Source organism: Mustela putorius, unplaced genomic scaffold, assembly GCF_011764305.1.
Source record: "Mustela putorius furo isolate JIRA1106 unplaced genomic scaffold, ASM1176430v1.1 tig00000743_pilon_pilon_pilon, whole genome shotgun sequence".
In the NCBI taxonomy this organism is placed as follows: Eukaryota; Metazoa; Chordata; class Mammalia; order Carnivora; family Mustelidae; genus Mustela; species Mustela putorius.
Window position 1 is genome coordinate 1,416,594 of NW_025421464.1, and position 16,267 is coordinate 1,432,860.

At 44.0% G+C, this 16,267-nt stretch overlaps 1 protein-coding gene across 1 annotated transcript; it reads right to left on the reverse strand.

Annotated features, from left to right (window-relative positions):
* Positions 1 to 3,421: 3,421 nt before the first annotated feature.
* On the reverse strand, positions 3,422 to 16,050 carry LOC101679936 (beta-defensin 119). The gene is made up of 2 exons (XM_045084222.1): positions 15,846 to 16,050; positions 3,422 to 3,673 (listed from the first exon to the last, which is right to left on the reverse strand). Exons 1-2 carry the CDS (start codon positions 15,901 to 15,903, stop codon positions 3,480 to 3,482), a joined length of 252 nt encoding a protein of 83 aa, XP_044940157.1. The 5' UTR covers positions 15,904 to 16,050; the 3' UTR covers positions 3,422 to 3,479.
* Positions 16,051 to 16,267: the final 217 nt, after the last annotated feature.

Consider the following 16,267-nt stretch of genomic DNA (forward strand, 5'->3'; position numbering starts at 1 on the left):
ACAGTGATCCATCCTCCATCAATGTGTAATTCTAGATGAAAACATCTGTGTAAATAAGTCTGAAAATTTTCAATACTTTCAACGGTAAACTCCTCACGGCTTTTCCCTAAATTATTTGCACAAGTTTTTTTTTTATTTCTTTTAAGATTTTATTTATTTATTTGACAGAGAGAGAGAGATCAAAAGCAGGCAGAGAGGCAGGCAGAGAGTGGGGGGGAAGCAGGCTCCCTGCTGAGCAGAGAGCCCGATGTGGGGCTCGATTCAGGACTCGATCCCAGGACCCTGGGATCATGACCTGAGCCAAAGGCAGAGGCTTTAACCCATTGAGCCACCCAGGCGCCCCTATTTGCACAAGTTTTAACTCATTTTTAGTGTCCCCTTGTTTGCTGGTGACCTATGCACACTCACTTGGTTAAGTATTCCAACCCTAATCTCTCCATTGTCCTGTCTTCTCAACAAGTGCTTTGGTGTACTAGAAGCATCCCTTGTGTTCGTCCTGCCTCTTGATGGCAGCAAAAATTGTCACAATCAAAATTCCAAATCCTTGCATTTGTAAGAGTAGCTTCTAGGACACTAAAGCATTTCTTTACAACAGCAGATACCTTCAACAGCAGATGCTTTCAGGAGAAAGCATCCATTTCACTGCTCTCTAACTTTGTCCCTAAAGCCCTATATTACCACTCACTGTAGGAAAATGGCCCAGGTGTAAGCTGTGAGGACTCCTTTTTGCTCCAGTTGCTTCAAGGTTGGAATAGAGGCTGTTGAAAGGCTGGCTTCCTAAGCCCATTCCCTGATGGTTCATTTTGTCCACTTGGCTATTGAGAGCTTTATTTATCTCCCTCTGATGGCATAAAAATATCTATACACCATGTCCCCTTTTAGAGAGGCCCAACCACATAACCACCACACATCTCATTTTTGCCTGACTTCTAACCTTGTTCTAAGACACTGACTAGCCTGCCAGTCAACCCATTATCACTGTCCATGAGTCTAAGATCCATACTTAGACCATCCCTTCTTCTACAGAAAGGATTTCCCTTACTCATTGCTGAATTCCAGGGCCTCTTCTAAATCGGGCTATAATGCGTCACTTTTGGCCAGTGCTAGCACATGGTGTAAGCCACTCCACAAACCTGGCTTTCCTTTTCCTCCTGTATCTAAACACAGCAATTCTCTGTGATGCCACTAGTGTGTGATGAAGGAGAACCAATACGGCACAGGCTTCTGAGATGCCTGCTCCTGAGATGGCTGCGGTTTGTTTATGTCTTCCAGATCTGCTGAGTCTCAGCTTGGAATATACCATTTCCACCCAACATTGGAATGCTTCTTCACAAGGGTCAGGTAAAACCCACGTGGTGATGGAAAACTCAAATCTCCTGAATTTATTTTTGCAAATTACTCTTAAAAATATTGTTACTAATAATTCTGATACTTGAAGTCCTTGAAGTCTGGTTCTCTGGTCTTTGGTTTCTGCTGACCTTAATTCTGGTGCTTTATTTCCTTGTGGTTTCTGTGATTTGGGGCTCTGAGCAATGTGTTTTCTTTGGAACTTAATCAGAGTAAATTAGCTGAGTCATGACTTAAAGGTTACTCCTTCATTTCTGTCACACATCTTTGCTGCTACTACTTTGGGACAACTTTAAACTAAATCATCAGCTTGATTTTTTTTTTTCAGGCCATCCATATACCAAGAGACTATGTGAGAGGGGCACCTGCTGGCTCAGTCAGAACAATGTGTGACTCTTGATCTTGGGATCATGAGTTCAAGCCCCACATTAGGTGTAGAAATTAAATAATTTTGTATAGATTTTATTTATTTATTTATTTTCCAGAGAGAGAGAGAGCACAAGCAGGGGGAGCATCAGGCAGAGGGAGAAGCAGGCTCCCCACTGAGCAGGCAGCTCAATGCAGGACTCGATCCCAGGACCTGAGGATCATGACCTGAGCTGAAGGCAGGCACTCAACTGACTGAGCCACCCAGGTGTCCCAATAAATTTTTTTTAAAAAAGAGAGAGATGGGGTTCCAGGATGGCTCAGTCAGCTAAGCATCTGCCTTTGGCACAGGTCATGATCTCAGGGTCCTAGGATTGAGCCCCACATCAGGCTCCGTGCTCAGTGGGGAGCCTGCTTCTCCCTCTGCTTCCTGCTCTCCCCATTCATGTGATCACTCTCTTATGTTCTCTCACATATGTTCGTGCTATCTCTCTCTCTCAGATAAATAAATAAAATCCTATTTAAAAAAAAAAAAAAAAGATTAAAAAAGAGAGACTGTGTGAGAGCCAACTTGAGGTTGTAAATTCCCAGCAGAAATTTTTTTCTGTGCACTGAGTACCAAGGTTCAAGACCAGACAATTTTCCCTGGAAAACACCTAGTGAAGAAGGACAAGTATTGTATCTGTTTTATCCTTACACAACATGAGTAACACTTCCAGGACTGAGTTTATGAAGGAGTCTCCTAAAAGACTCCCGTTTTTTCAGACCCTAGGCATTGTCTCCTCTCCCCTGCCCACGCCTGACCCTGGCCAGAGCCGCAGAAACTAAAGTTCAAGTTCACCTGATTCAGCAAATGCTTTCAAGACAAAAGCCAGTCTCAGTTACTGCCTTCAGAAAAGCACCTGGTTTCACTCAGTCTTAATATTCTTTACTTTTTTTTGAAAGTCAAGGATGCTTAAGAAGGTGCTTTGTTTTTGGTTTTTTTGTTTTGTTTTGTTTTGTTTTGTTTTTTGCCTATTTGAAATAAATGATTTTAGATAGTCTCAATGGGAGGGTTCATCTGGGTTCTTAGACCATGACTCATCCAGAAACAGGTCTAGAACCTCCAATTTTGTCCAATTCATACGGCTTGTTGCTATGAGAGGCTGGGCAACAGCACAGAACGAAGGAAGAGAAGAGAATTGTCAGAGGAGGAGACTGACACTCAATGTCTGAACTCAAATGCTGAAACAATGTGACAGCATTAAGCTTTGAAGATCAGGCAGTCAGCGCTGGATTCACTTCAGGGTCTACACTTCTAAATGTCATCAACCCTTCTCCAGATCTGTAACCAACACCACTACCCCAGGATCCTTCCCCCAAATGCTGTTTAAGTTCAGCCCTTTGTTCTGCTTAATGAGCCTACGCATGACAGGCTTGACCTCCATCCCCGGCCCTGTACCTCCATCCCAATAGTGCCGGGCCCCCTCTGAGACCAACACAGCACAGATGAAGTCATGACTCTGCCCAAACCCTTCAGCTCTCCCTCAGTGGGTCTCAAGACATTCCCTCCCCATCTTCTATGGTTTGTCTAGCTTCTTCTTGTCCTTACGGTTTTCTAGCCTTCTCTCCCACGGGGCTGGATCCAGAATGGAACAGGTATCTCACCACGCAAAACTAAGTTTCTCACCATGATTTCCAATGGATGAAAGACAGACAAGGGTGGCAGATGCATGAATTTTAATGAGGGGTCCTGACTTCAGGTTGAAGATGGCGATCTCGAGCACTCAGGGTATTTTTGGCCAGCGGTTCTCTTGGCTCCAGTCATCTTTCTCTTCTCTGCCAGCAATACTTATCCTCATGTAGGACTGGAGGCAGCATGGCTGATAATTTAGGCAGTAGAGGTAGGGATGTTCAGTCCTTCTGCAAGAGGGTCTACAGACTCCCGTGTTTCCCATGCATCGGAGGGTGTGATGTCTGCCTGGCCAAAACAAACAAAAGACAGATAGTCGGTTTCCACTTAGTAACTTAGATCCGAGGAGTCAGGGAGCAGCATCAGGACCTAAAGCGGGTCAAATAAGAATGAGATGCCACTGCACACCCATTAGGATGACCAAAATCTGGACCACTTGTCAACACCAAAAGCTGGCAAGGATGTGGAACCACGGAAACTCTCCTACACTGCCCATGGCAATAAGAACCCAGACGGCCACTCTGGAAGGCAGTTTGTCAGTTTCTTACAGAACTAAACGCGCACTTACCACGCAACCCAGTCATTGCGTTTCTCAGCATTTACCCAAAGAACTTGAAAACTGATGTCTACGCAAAAATCTGCACATGAACTACTTCATGTAGGCAGTTTGAAAATTAAGTTCCAGAGAAACAAAAGCTATTTCAGGAGGATTGTGACATTCCGGCGCATCTGAAGGGCGGGATGGCGGATGTCTTCCTCTATAGAGTCACCATGACGATCAATTGGTGGAAGAGTGTGCATGTCACAGCCAGTTGTGGCTCCATTTCCCGAGTAGCAGGGGTGACCTCAGCTTATCATCGCAGCAGGCAGTTGGATCAGTCTCCTTTAGCTCTCTTTGGACCAGTAATCCATAAATAACTGAGTGCTTCCCTGGGGATCAATATTTATTGACTTATACCAACAGCCGCCAATAAAGCGGTCTTAACCATGAAAAAAATCTGCACACGGTGTTTATAGTAGCTTTATTCATAACTGCCAAAAGTTGTAAACAACCGAGATGCCTTCAGTAGGTGAGTGGGTACATAAACTGTAGCACAACCAGGCAAGGGAATATTGTTCAATGTTAAAAAGAAATGAGCTGTCAAATCATGAACAGACATGGAGGAATCTTGAAGGCACATTAGTGAGTGAGGGGAGCCAGTCTGCAAGGGCTTACGTACATACCGTCTGATTTCAACTCTATGACGTTTTGGAAAAGGCAAAACTATGGGGACAATAAAAAGATCAGTGTTGCCAGGGATTGGTGGAGAAGAGAAGTGAATAGGCAGAGCACAGATTGTTTGATGGGCAGTGAAATTACTCTATATGATCCTCTAATGATCAATTCATATCATTACACATTTGTCTGAACCCAGAGAATATATAACACCAAGAGCGAACCCTAACCCTAAGGTAAAATGCAGACTTGGGGTGATAATGATGTGTTCCTGTAGGTTCATCAGTTGTAACAAACACCCCACTCCGTGGGGGCTGTTGATAATAGGGAAGACTACACATGGGTAGGGACAAAGGATATGGAGGAATACTCTGTACTTTTTTCTCGATTTTGCCATGAAACTAAAACCAGTCTAAAAACATAAGTCTTAAAAAAAGAATCCCTGGGATGGCGAGGTGGCTCAGCGGGTTAAGCTTCTACCTTCAGCTCAGGTCATGGTCTCAGGGTCTTGGGATTGAGCAGGCAGCCTGCTTCCCCTCTCTGCCTGCCTCTCTGCCTACTTGTGATCTCTCCCTCTGTCAGATAAATAAACAAAATCTTAAAAAAAAAAAAAAGAATCCCTTAAAAAACAAATAAAGCTGTTATGAACATTCATGTACAAATTTTTGGAACTAAATTTCCATTTCTCTGGAATAAATGCCCAGGAGTGCCTTTGCTGGCTAACATGGCCAGGGTATATTTAGTTTTTTAAAAGGAAACTGCAAAACTGTTTTCCAGAGTTGTGCCCCTTAATGTTCTCACCAGCAATGTGTAAAAGATCTAGTTTGTCAGCATCTTTGCCAGCATTTAGTCCTGCCATTATCTTTAATTCTAGCTGTCCTACTAGTTAGTTATGCAGTGGACTATTACGTGGTCTTCATACACATATCCCTCGTGGCTAATGAGGTTGAACGTCTTTTGGGGGGCTTATTTGCTATCAGTATATCCTCTTTAGTGAAACATCTTTCTTCTAATTTGATTGTTTTTTTAAAATATTTTATTTATTTATTTATTTGTCGGGGTGGAGAGGGAGAGAGTGAGAGAGGGAACACAAGCAGGGGAAGCAGCAGGCGGAGGGGGAAGCCAACTCCTCACTGAGCAGGAAGCCCAATGTGGCGCTGATCCCAGGACCCTGGGATCACACCCTGAGCTGAAGGCAGACACTTACCAACTGAGCCACCCAGGCGTCCCTAATTTGATTGGTTTTTACTGTTGAGCTTTGAGAGTTGTTTCTATATTTTAGATACAGGTCCTTTCCTTTGTCAGATATATATATGGCTTGCAAATATTTCTTCCCAGTCTGCCGAATGTCTTTCCATCTATCCTTTTCACAGGGCTTCTCATGGAGTAAACATTTTAAATTTTGATTAAGTCCAGCTTATTGATTTTTTTTTTTTTTTGCGGATTGTGTTTTCTTATCTAAGAACTTTTCACCCAACGTCTGAAAGATTTTCCTACATTTCTCTCTAGAAGTTTTATACTTTTAGATCTAATGTTTAAATCTATGATCCATTTTGAGTTAATTTCATATAAGATGTGAGGTTTAGATTAAGGTCCTTCCCTCCCTTCCTCCCTTCCTTTCTCTCTTTCTTTCTCTCTTCCGGATGCCCAATTGCTCTAGCACTATTTGTTGAAAAACATACCTTTCTCCCACTAAATTTCTTTTGCACATTTTGAAAAATCAGTTGGTTGTACACATGTGGGGCTATTTCTGATTTCCTATTCTGTTCCATTGATCCATATGGCTATCTCTCCACCAATACCACACAGTCTTGATTACCCTAGCTATACAAGCCTTGATATCTCGTAGAATGCTTCCTCTGACTATTCTTTTTCTTCAAACTTGTTTTAGCTATTCTCATTCCTTTGGGATTTCTCTATAGGCAGGATATAGCAAAATAATTCTGTCTATAGGTACAAAAAATGTTGCTGGGATTTTAATAGAAATTGTATTAAGAATGTCTATCAATTAGAGAAAAATTGGCATCTTTGCTTGTTGAATCTTTTCTTTTTTAAAGATTTTTTATTTATTTATTTAGGAGAGCACATGAGAGAGAGAGAGAGTGCACGCTCGCACAAGCAGGGGGAGGGGCAGAAGGAGAGGGTGAAGCAGACTCCCGACTGAGCAGGGAGACTGATTCGGGCCTCAAGCCCAGGACCCTGTGATCATGCCCAGATGCCAAAGGCAGATGTTTTACCCCCTGAGCCATCCAAGCCATCCAAGCTCCTGCTTATTGAATCTTACAATCTATAAACATGGTATGTCTCTTCATTTATTTAAATTTTTTTATTTCTTTTATCAACATTCTGTAGTTCTCAACATACAATTGCTACCTATGTTTCATTAGATATATACTTAAGCATTTTATATTTTTTGGAGTGATTGTGAATGGTACTGTATTTTTAATTTCAACATTCACATGTTCAGTGATCGCATTTAGAAATGTAATTAATTTTTTATGTTTATCTTGTATCCTTCTATGCCTTAATGAATTTAATTATTTAATTATTATTCTAGATTTTTTTTTTGTAAATTCCTTGGAATTTTCTACAGAAAGCATTATGACATCTATAAATAGCCAGTTTTATTTCTCCCTTTCTAACCTGTATGTCTTAATTTCTTTCTTGCTCTAATGCACTGGCTAGAACTATTCAGATTTAAAAGGAATGATCTTTTCTGAAGATTAAAAAAAAAATTGATCCACACAACTTGGATGACTCTCAAGAGCACAGTGCTGACTAAAAAACAAAACCCAATCTGAAAAGATTATATATGATTCCATTTATACAACACTTTCAAAATGATAGAAATTAGAGAGATAAGAAACAGATCAGTGGTTGCCAAAGGGTCAGGATAGCGCAGAGGGTGGAGGCAGGAAGAGAGTGTGTGGGGCTGACTCTCCTGCTGTGCAGAAAAGGGGACACCTGGGGGGCTCAGCTGGTTATGCAGGCAGCTCTTGGTTTCAGCCCACATCATGATCTCATGGGTTGTGGGATCGAGCCCCGCACTGGGCTCCATGCTTAGCAGGGTGAGCGGTAGCTGCTTGAAGATTCTGCCCCTTGCCACACTGGCTCTCACTAACTCTCTAAAAGAAATAAATAAATCTTAAAAAAAAAAAAAAAAAGGGAGTAACAGAGGGAAGGTCTTCATATTGAAAGACCAGCTCTGTAACTTGATCACAGTGGTGGTGACATGACTCCACACTTAAGATAAAATGTCATAGAAGTATACAAACCCATTGCAGCAATTTCCGTTTCCTGTTTTGTGTATGGTACTATTAATTCTGTAGAATATAATCTTTGCGGGATAAATTACAAGAAAGGTAAATGGACCTTTCTCTGTACTATCTTTGCAATTTCCTATGAATAATTATTTCAAAATAAAAAGTTAAAATAAAAAAATTGATGAAGGTGTGGAGAAAAGGGAACCCTTGTGCACTGTTGGTGGGAATATAACGGGTGCAGTCCCAATGTAAAACAATATTTTCCTCAAAACACTGCAAATAGAACTATCCTATGAGTCAGCAATCCCTCTTCTGGGTATATTTCCAAAGGAAATGAACACAGGATCTCAAAAGAGATCTGCAATCCCACGTCTACTGCAGCATTACTCACAACTACTCACATAAGAAAACAACAGATGAATGGCTAAAGAAGATGTGGCATAAATATATAATGGAATATTACTCAGCCATGAGAAGGAAGGAAATTCTGCCATTTGCAGCAACATGGATGGAACTTGAGGGCATTGTGTTAAGTGAAATAAGCCAGACAGAGACAAATACTGCATGGTATCACTCATTTATGTAATCCAAAAAAAGAAAAAAAGGGAAAAAAAGTCTAACCCATAGAAACAGGAAGTGGAAAAATGGTTGCCCGGAAGTGAGGTGGAGAAAATAGGGAGAGGTTGGTTAAAGTATACAAACGTTCAGTTATGAGATGAATAAGGTCTGAGAATCTAACGTATGACACGGTGAAGAGGGTTGATAACACTCTATTGTATAATTGACATTTTCTAAGTGAGTACAATTTAAATATTCTCACCAAAAAAGAGATAAATTTGTGAGGTTGTGAGGTGATGGATATGAGGAATTAACTAGACAGAGGTGGGGGGTGGGAGTGGGTCCTTTCACAATCAAATCACCAAGATATACAATTTAAATACCTTATATGTTTATATGCCAATTACATCTCAGCAAAGCTGAAATAAATAAATTAGAACACAAATAAAATAACCTAAGGAGCTATGCAGGGGTTGAAAGAGTAGGAAATGAAGTCAAGAAACCTCAGGTTCAAATCCCAGGTCCAGCTTTACTTGCTGAGTAACCTTTAACAAATTTCTTTACTTCCCTTTTCTACCCTTTCCTCATCTGTAGAGTGTACACTGTAATAGTCCCTAACTCTTAGAGTTGTGTTAATAACTTAATAAGTGGTGGGGTGCCTGGATGGCACAGTTGGTTAAGTGTCTGACTCTTGGTTTTGGCTTAGGTCCTGATCTCAGTGTGGCAGGATTGAGTCCCACCTCCGACTCCATGCTCTCAGGGAGAGTCTGCTTGAGATTCTCCTCTCGCTCTGCCCCTCCCCGCTGCTCACTCACATGCTCTGTCCCTCTCGCTCCCAGCTCAAATAAATAAATAAATATTTTTAAAATAGCATAATAGGGGCGCTTGGGTGGCTCAGTGGGTTAACGTCTCTGCCTTCGGCTCAGGTCATGATCCCAGGATCCTGGCATCGAGCCCCACATCAGGCTCTCTGCTCAGCAGGGAGCCTGCTTCCACTTCTCTCTCTCTCTCTGTCTGCCTACTTGTGATCTCTGCCTGTCAAATAAATAATAAATAAAATCTTTTAAAAATAAATAAATAAATAAGAAGAAAATAAAAATAGCATAATAGGAACGCCTGGGTGGCTCAGTGGGTTGAAGCCTCTGCCTTTGGCTCGGGTCATGGTCCTAGGGTCCTGGGATCAATCCCCGTGTTGGGCTCTCTGCTTGACAGGGAGCCTGCTTCTCTGTCTCTCTCAGCCTGCCTCTCTGCTTACTTGTGATCTCTGTCAAATAAATTAAGAAAAAAAATCTTATAAAAATAGCATAATAAATGGAAAACAAATAGGAACTGGCATATAGCACTAAATAAATGTTAACTAAATAAATTTTGTTATTATCACATAAAGATCCTTTCTGAAGGATCCATTTCTGCCTGTGCTACAACTATGAACTATTAGTCTGGGAATAGTCCCATGAAATTAGACAGACATTAGTCCCTCAGTGGTAGCGAGAGGTATTTTGTTTTGGTTTGGTTTGTTTTTTTGGAGGCTGTGCACACATGGAAACCAGAGACACAGTTCCTAGTCTATAGTAAACACTCAGTAAACCTTAGCCATTATTATTATTATTATTATTATTATTCCCTCTTGGGACTAAAATCTCTGAAACAGGAAATGATCCTTTGACTGGAAAGAAAAAGAAAAATAATGACCATCACCATTTGCAAATCACCCACTGTGAGCCATTTGGTTTATGTTAAATTGTTAAATGTTCACTATAATCTTCTGAAGTAGACATATCTATTTTTCCTTCTTGCATTATGGAATGGAGGCTCAGAGAGACAGCGTTCTGGAAAAGGCCTGGTAACTGCTAGAGGCAGAGCAAGGCCTCAGACTCCACTCACTATGGCTTCAAGCCTAGAGGCTCTCTGAGGTACAGCGCTGCCTTCTTCACACGCTGAGATGGGGCTGGGAAAGGTTGGTTCCTCCCTGGATAATGACACCGTATGCCACCACTCACTGTATCACCCACATCTTCGTCATATCCCTTCCATGTCCCCTCAGCCCCCTCACCAGAAGTCAAAGACTGTTTACTAATCCCAACATTGTCTCGAACCTACTTATGAATGTAGGTCATGGTTCCTCCTCAGACCTCAGTTTCCCCACCTATGAAATGGGAAGACAAGAGAAAGTTGCCTAGCTCAGAAATTCTCACAGCTTGAGGGCTGTTAGGAATGAAGAAATTGGGGATTTGGGGGTTGGGGTGGAGCTTTATCTCCCAAATGAATAATCTGAGGGAATTTTCAAAATTTCACATGCCCAGACCCCAAGTCCAGAGACTCAGACTCGGGGTTAAGTGCCTTCTAGGGCGCCTGGGTGGCTCAGTGGGTTAAGCCGCTGCCTTCGGCTCAGGTCATGATCTCAGGGTCCTGGGATCGAGTCCCACATCAGGCTCTCTGCTCAGCGGGGAGCCTGCTTCCTCCTCTCTCTCTCTCTGCCTGCCTCTCTGCCTACTTGTGATCTCTCCCTGTCAAATAAATAAATAAATAATCTTTTTTTTAAAAAGTGCCTTCTAAAAGTTTCACATGGCTTGATGGTGAGTTCGAGCCTTTTTCTTGCCTCACCATCCTATCACTCTCCAGGGCTGTCTCCGTATGCATGTGTTAAGCACGGAGGAGCTTCTTAATGCTGTGGACCAAGGGCCTCGTGATGAGTGAACTTGGTAAGGGCGTGATGACTGTGTATGGAGACATTAATGCCAGGCCCCAGTACTGGGGGACCCTTTGACTGGCCCCAGACCACCTTCCACACTATGAAATCCTGTGTCGCGGGGTGCCTGGGTGGCTCAGTGGGTTAAGTCCCTGCCTTCAGCTCAGGTCATGATCCCAGGGTCCTGAGATCAAGCCCCACATTGGGCTCTCTGCTCAGCAGGGAGCCTGCTTCCTCCTCTCTCTCTGCCTGCCTCTCTGCCTACTTGTGATCTCTGTCTGTCAAATAAATAAATAAAATCTTTAAAAAAGAAAGAAAGAAAGGAAGGAAGGAAGGAAGGAAGGAAGGAAGGAAGAAAGAAAGAAAGAAAGAAAGAAAGAAAGAAAGAAAGAAAGAAAGAAAGAAATCTGTGTCTCCTGGGAGCAAACTAACTGGTGATTAAAGAGGACCGACTTGAACAAACCTCCAGAGCTGCTCTGCATCCTTTTGGACACTGCCCACCTGAGCCCTGTATATCCAATCCCCAAGTCCTCCCATCCCTCTAGCCCAGGATCCTGGCATCACCCGGAATACAGGTGTAAATAAGATGCTGTCTCAGCTGCCAAACATTGCCATCCAGTATGGGGGGGAGGGGAGCGGGGCGGGGCGGAATTGGTGAAAAGTGAGCAGTGAATAAATAATTACCTAATATTATAGTATGTTTCATTCCTGCTTAAGGCCAACACTTTGTAAAGCCAATCAAAACTTAGTTGGAATCCCTGCTCTATCTTACTGTCATGTGACCTTGACTAATAATACGACCTGTCTAGGTCCCAGTTCTTCATCCATAAGGTAGCTATAATCAGAGGGTTGTTGTGGAGCGCCTGGGTGACTCAAGTGGTGAAGTGTCTGCCTTTGGCTCAGGTCATGATCCCAGGGTCCTGGGATCAAGTTCCACATCGGGCTCTTTGGTCAACAAGGAGCCTTTTTTTTTTCCCTCTGCCTGCCTCTCATTCTCTCTCCCTCTGGAAAATAAATAAATAAATAAAATCTTAAAAAAAAAAAAAAAAAACAAATAAATCAACCCAGAGGCTTGTTGTAAGAATGTGTAAGAATGGAATGACCTCAGGTCTGTGAATACCGAGCACAGCGCCTGACACATAAGGAGTGACAATGGGAACTATTATGATAGCTACTAGTATTATAATTATTAAGGAATAGTGAGACAGAGCTTATGGAAGGCTTTCCTGGCTAGGGACATCAACTGCACTTTGAGGGTGAGAAGGAGCTCATTGCAAAAATGAACCTGGTGGTGGGGACAAGGTGGAGGGGAGCCACGACCAAAGGCAATGTTGGAGAGGGTTGGTCCATGAGTGGCAGTCATGGGGGATGAAGCTGGGCCACCAACACCTTCAGACCCAACCCTGGGCAGGAAGGAGCAAAAGAAGCCATCTAAGCAAGAGAGGACCATGGTCAGATGAATCTCCTAGAAAGAGTCCCTCTGATAACAGACCTCAATGCAAAGAAAATCTGGAGGTAGAGAAGCCAGTGAGGAATTATTTTGGATGGTCTCACCCAGGACCTCAGGGCCCAGGTAGCTCAGAGGGGGCAGCCTAAGAGTCTCCCCAGATCGCACAGATGTTGAGAATGCAGAAAGCACAGGTGAAGCAGCCCCTGTCTCTGAAGGGAGCTTGGAGATGGTTTTGAAACAGAGCACCATCCCAATTGCAAGTGCAACCCAACATCTGTGGGCCCTGGGCATGAATGCATATGGAGGCTCATCTGTCATATGTCTGCATATTTAACAGTTCCGAATCAAGCTAACAAGTGGGACAACTGAAATCTATCCCACGGACCTTTGTGAAATAGCCCTTCATAATGACCTGAAAGAGCAGAGTTGGATCTATAATGCTTGGATTCTTCAGAGTTCTGAGCAAGAACAAGGCAGCAGGAGGGAAGCTGGCTCAGCCCACAGCCCAGCTCTCTTCTCCCTCATCCCCAACTCTGCTCCACACTGTGAGGACTCTCTCATGAGACATGGACACTCCAGCCTGAACATCCAAGCTGGTCCCCTGTCCCTCAAACAGGAGTGTCTCTTGGTACTCCTCCTGCCGAAGGTGCACACATGGTGGGCCCCATCTTCTGGAGAAAGCCCAAGTGTCCCTGGAAGCAGGCACAAGTATTCTCTGGGCAGGGAATTCCAGGTCCCAGCTGCTCAAAGCATGGTCTTGGAACAAGAGCGGGGCACTGTCTCTAAATGGATATATCCCACTTGTCCCCGTTGACTCCTAACCCCATGGCGAGGGACTTAATCAGAGGAGGCCCAGAGTAGGACCAGGATCAGAGAAAGAGGTGTCTCTCTTCCCAGAGTCTAAGAGCAACTCTAAGAGTCTAATTCCCTAATTCCCAGAGTCTAAGAGCAATACTGAATTGAGAACAAATTATCTCACGGATCAGAGTGAACCCCTTTTATCTGTCTCCATGTCACACACCATGCTTTACATAACACTCCTGGTATCTGACCTCTCTGTAGAGAGCACAGTTCAGGGATGAACGACTGTGTTGGATAAATGGGGCCCAGAGAATAGGATTTGCGGTATCAAAGCAAGGAAGACACCCAGGTGCTCTAGATTCCCGATCAGAATTCTCGAATATTCTCCATGGGTTAGTCTCCTCCCAGGCTAGATTCTTAGGTCAAATGAGACAGGCTTCCATGTCCCTCAGAGTCTCACACAGTTGGAAGGCACACAGCATATATTCCTTAAATGCTTGAAGAAATGATGAGCGGGGCACCTGGATGGCTCAGTGGGTTAAGTCTGCCTTTGGCTTAGGTCATGATCCCGGGGTCCTAGGATCAAGCCCCGAATCGGGCTCTCTGCTCAGCAGGGAGCCTGCTTCCTCCTCTCTCTCTGCCTGCCTCTCTGCCTACTTGTGATCTCTGTCTGTCAAGTGAATAAATAAAATCTTTAAAAAAAAAAAAAAGAAATGAATGAACAACAACAGCAACAACTACATTTATTAGGGCTCACAATGCACTAGGCGCTGTGCACTCCATTATACCATCTCCCACTTCCCACAATCCTAAAATAGATTCTAGGGTTCCAGCCTCACAACTGGGGAAGCTGAAGCGTGGATGGTGATAGGAGCAGAGTCTGACAGTGGTGAGTGGAGGAGCTGGGGTGACTGAATGATCGAATCCATGAAAGAACGGAAGAACTGAAAAATGAACAAACTCATTTATAAATGGGTTAGTTCACGTGCTTTATTTTTTTAGCACTGGAAACCTTCCGATCCTTGGGGCTGTGGAGTCTCCAGCATCAAAAGGCATCTCAGCCAAGTTCCCTAGAAACCCAAGGATTTGGACTCTACTCAGTCCTTGTCCACCCCCAACCTTTTCACCCCCAAGATGGAGCAACTCTCCCTCCCAGCGGTTCTCCCCCTCTCTCAGTACAGGGCTGTGCCTTCAAGTCTCTTGACTTCCCCAGATATGCTCCTCAACCCACTCTGATAGCCTTTCCTGCAGCTGGTAGAGGAGGAACTATCTTCAAGACTGTAACTATCACCCCATTGCTGTGGCCAAGCCCCAGCAATGTCTCTCTGCTACCTCTTACCCCTCATCCTGCCATCCCCCCAACCCCACCCTCAATCCATTTGGAGCATCGTTCCTTATGATTGATGGACACAAGAAACAGATTTGTGAGTTTTAATGGAATGTGGGAGCTAAGGAACCTGAAACAAAGCCCTTTCTAATCCATGAGGTCTATTTATAGGCCCTCTACTGCCAGGTCTGGCCCTTTGTTTTATTGGTTGCGTGTGTGAGGAACGGTCCAGGGCTCCTCTCTTTCAACAGTCATTGGCTTGACTGTTAGGTAACGACTAGGGACACAGCACCGTTTACGATTTGCGCAGCGTACGACACTGTCTTCATCATTTTTGCACACCAACCGGCATTTTCCATCCATCCAACACTCCTCTGCTGGGCACAGGAACAACCATTAAGCAGATGTTAGTATCCCTCCTAATCAATAGCCTGGTCCCAACTTAAGCTCACCTGGGTCCAGCCACAACTCCATCCCCAAACCTCCTTAACCATATTCACCAAATTCAAACTCAGAACCCAGTCCAGTCTTAAGTAGAACTCCCAGCCCTACCCAACTCAATGTCCCTTGAGCCTGAACTCCAAGTCAAACCTAAATTTAATCAAGTAACCAACCTCAATCCTGAGCAGCAGTCATCAGACACCCCGCCCCATTTAGTACCAACTCCCAGTTTCAGCCCAAGCTCCAGGCTACCCAACCCCAGCACCACCTTCACTCAACCCCAAGTCCCATCCCCTCCCCATCCCACCCCAAGCCATCAGGAGAGCCCTACACCTTACCTCCAGCTCATCCTAATCTTCCCCTTACCATCCAACCCCAAGGTCTTTCTCCCCATCACAGCTCACCCTCAGGCTCTAATCTTAATGCCCTCAAGCCCCCAACAAGTCCCCAATCTGCACCCAACCCCATCACCCCTAAATCTTCTCCCGAGATCCCACCAGAATACCATCCTGCCCTTAAGTGTCAGGTGCCCCCAAAGAGCTACCTTCCTACCACCTTGGGAAAGAAGAATTAGAGAGATGTGGATGTGAGCTGATATGGGAAAACCTCCCAAACCCCATCAAATGAGGAGTTTTGTGCTGCCTGAAGTGGAGAGGAAAGGAAGGCAAGAGGTTCATAACCAAGATCCTAGACACTTGAGAGAGACCCAAGTTACCTGAGACCATGGGTTCCGTGGCCAGAAGAATGACAAGAAAGAGGAAAAGAAACTTCATGGCTGGCAGGTCACAGGAGAAAGAAGTGGCCGTGCTGAAAGGGATGGAAATAGAGTTCTCTGTAGCAGGGATGAGCCTTGCTTTTATTAGCAGGGCTGTGGGCAGTGAATTATAGCAAGAGAGGCTTTATAGGAGATCAGCCAGGCCAAAGGACAATGTGTAGCAGATATCCTTACCAAGTACAAGATGATAGTGTGGGAAACTGGCCAGCACCCGTACCAACAGTGACTTTCCTCCCTGCTGAGGAGATAGTTAGATTAAAGCCCATTGGCCTCTCAAGACCCATAGACGAACTCATTAATTAATACATAAATATCTATTGGGGAGCACCTGGGTGGCTCAGTTGGTTAAGCATCTGCTTTTG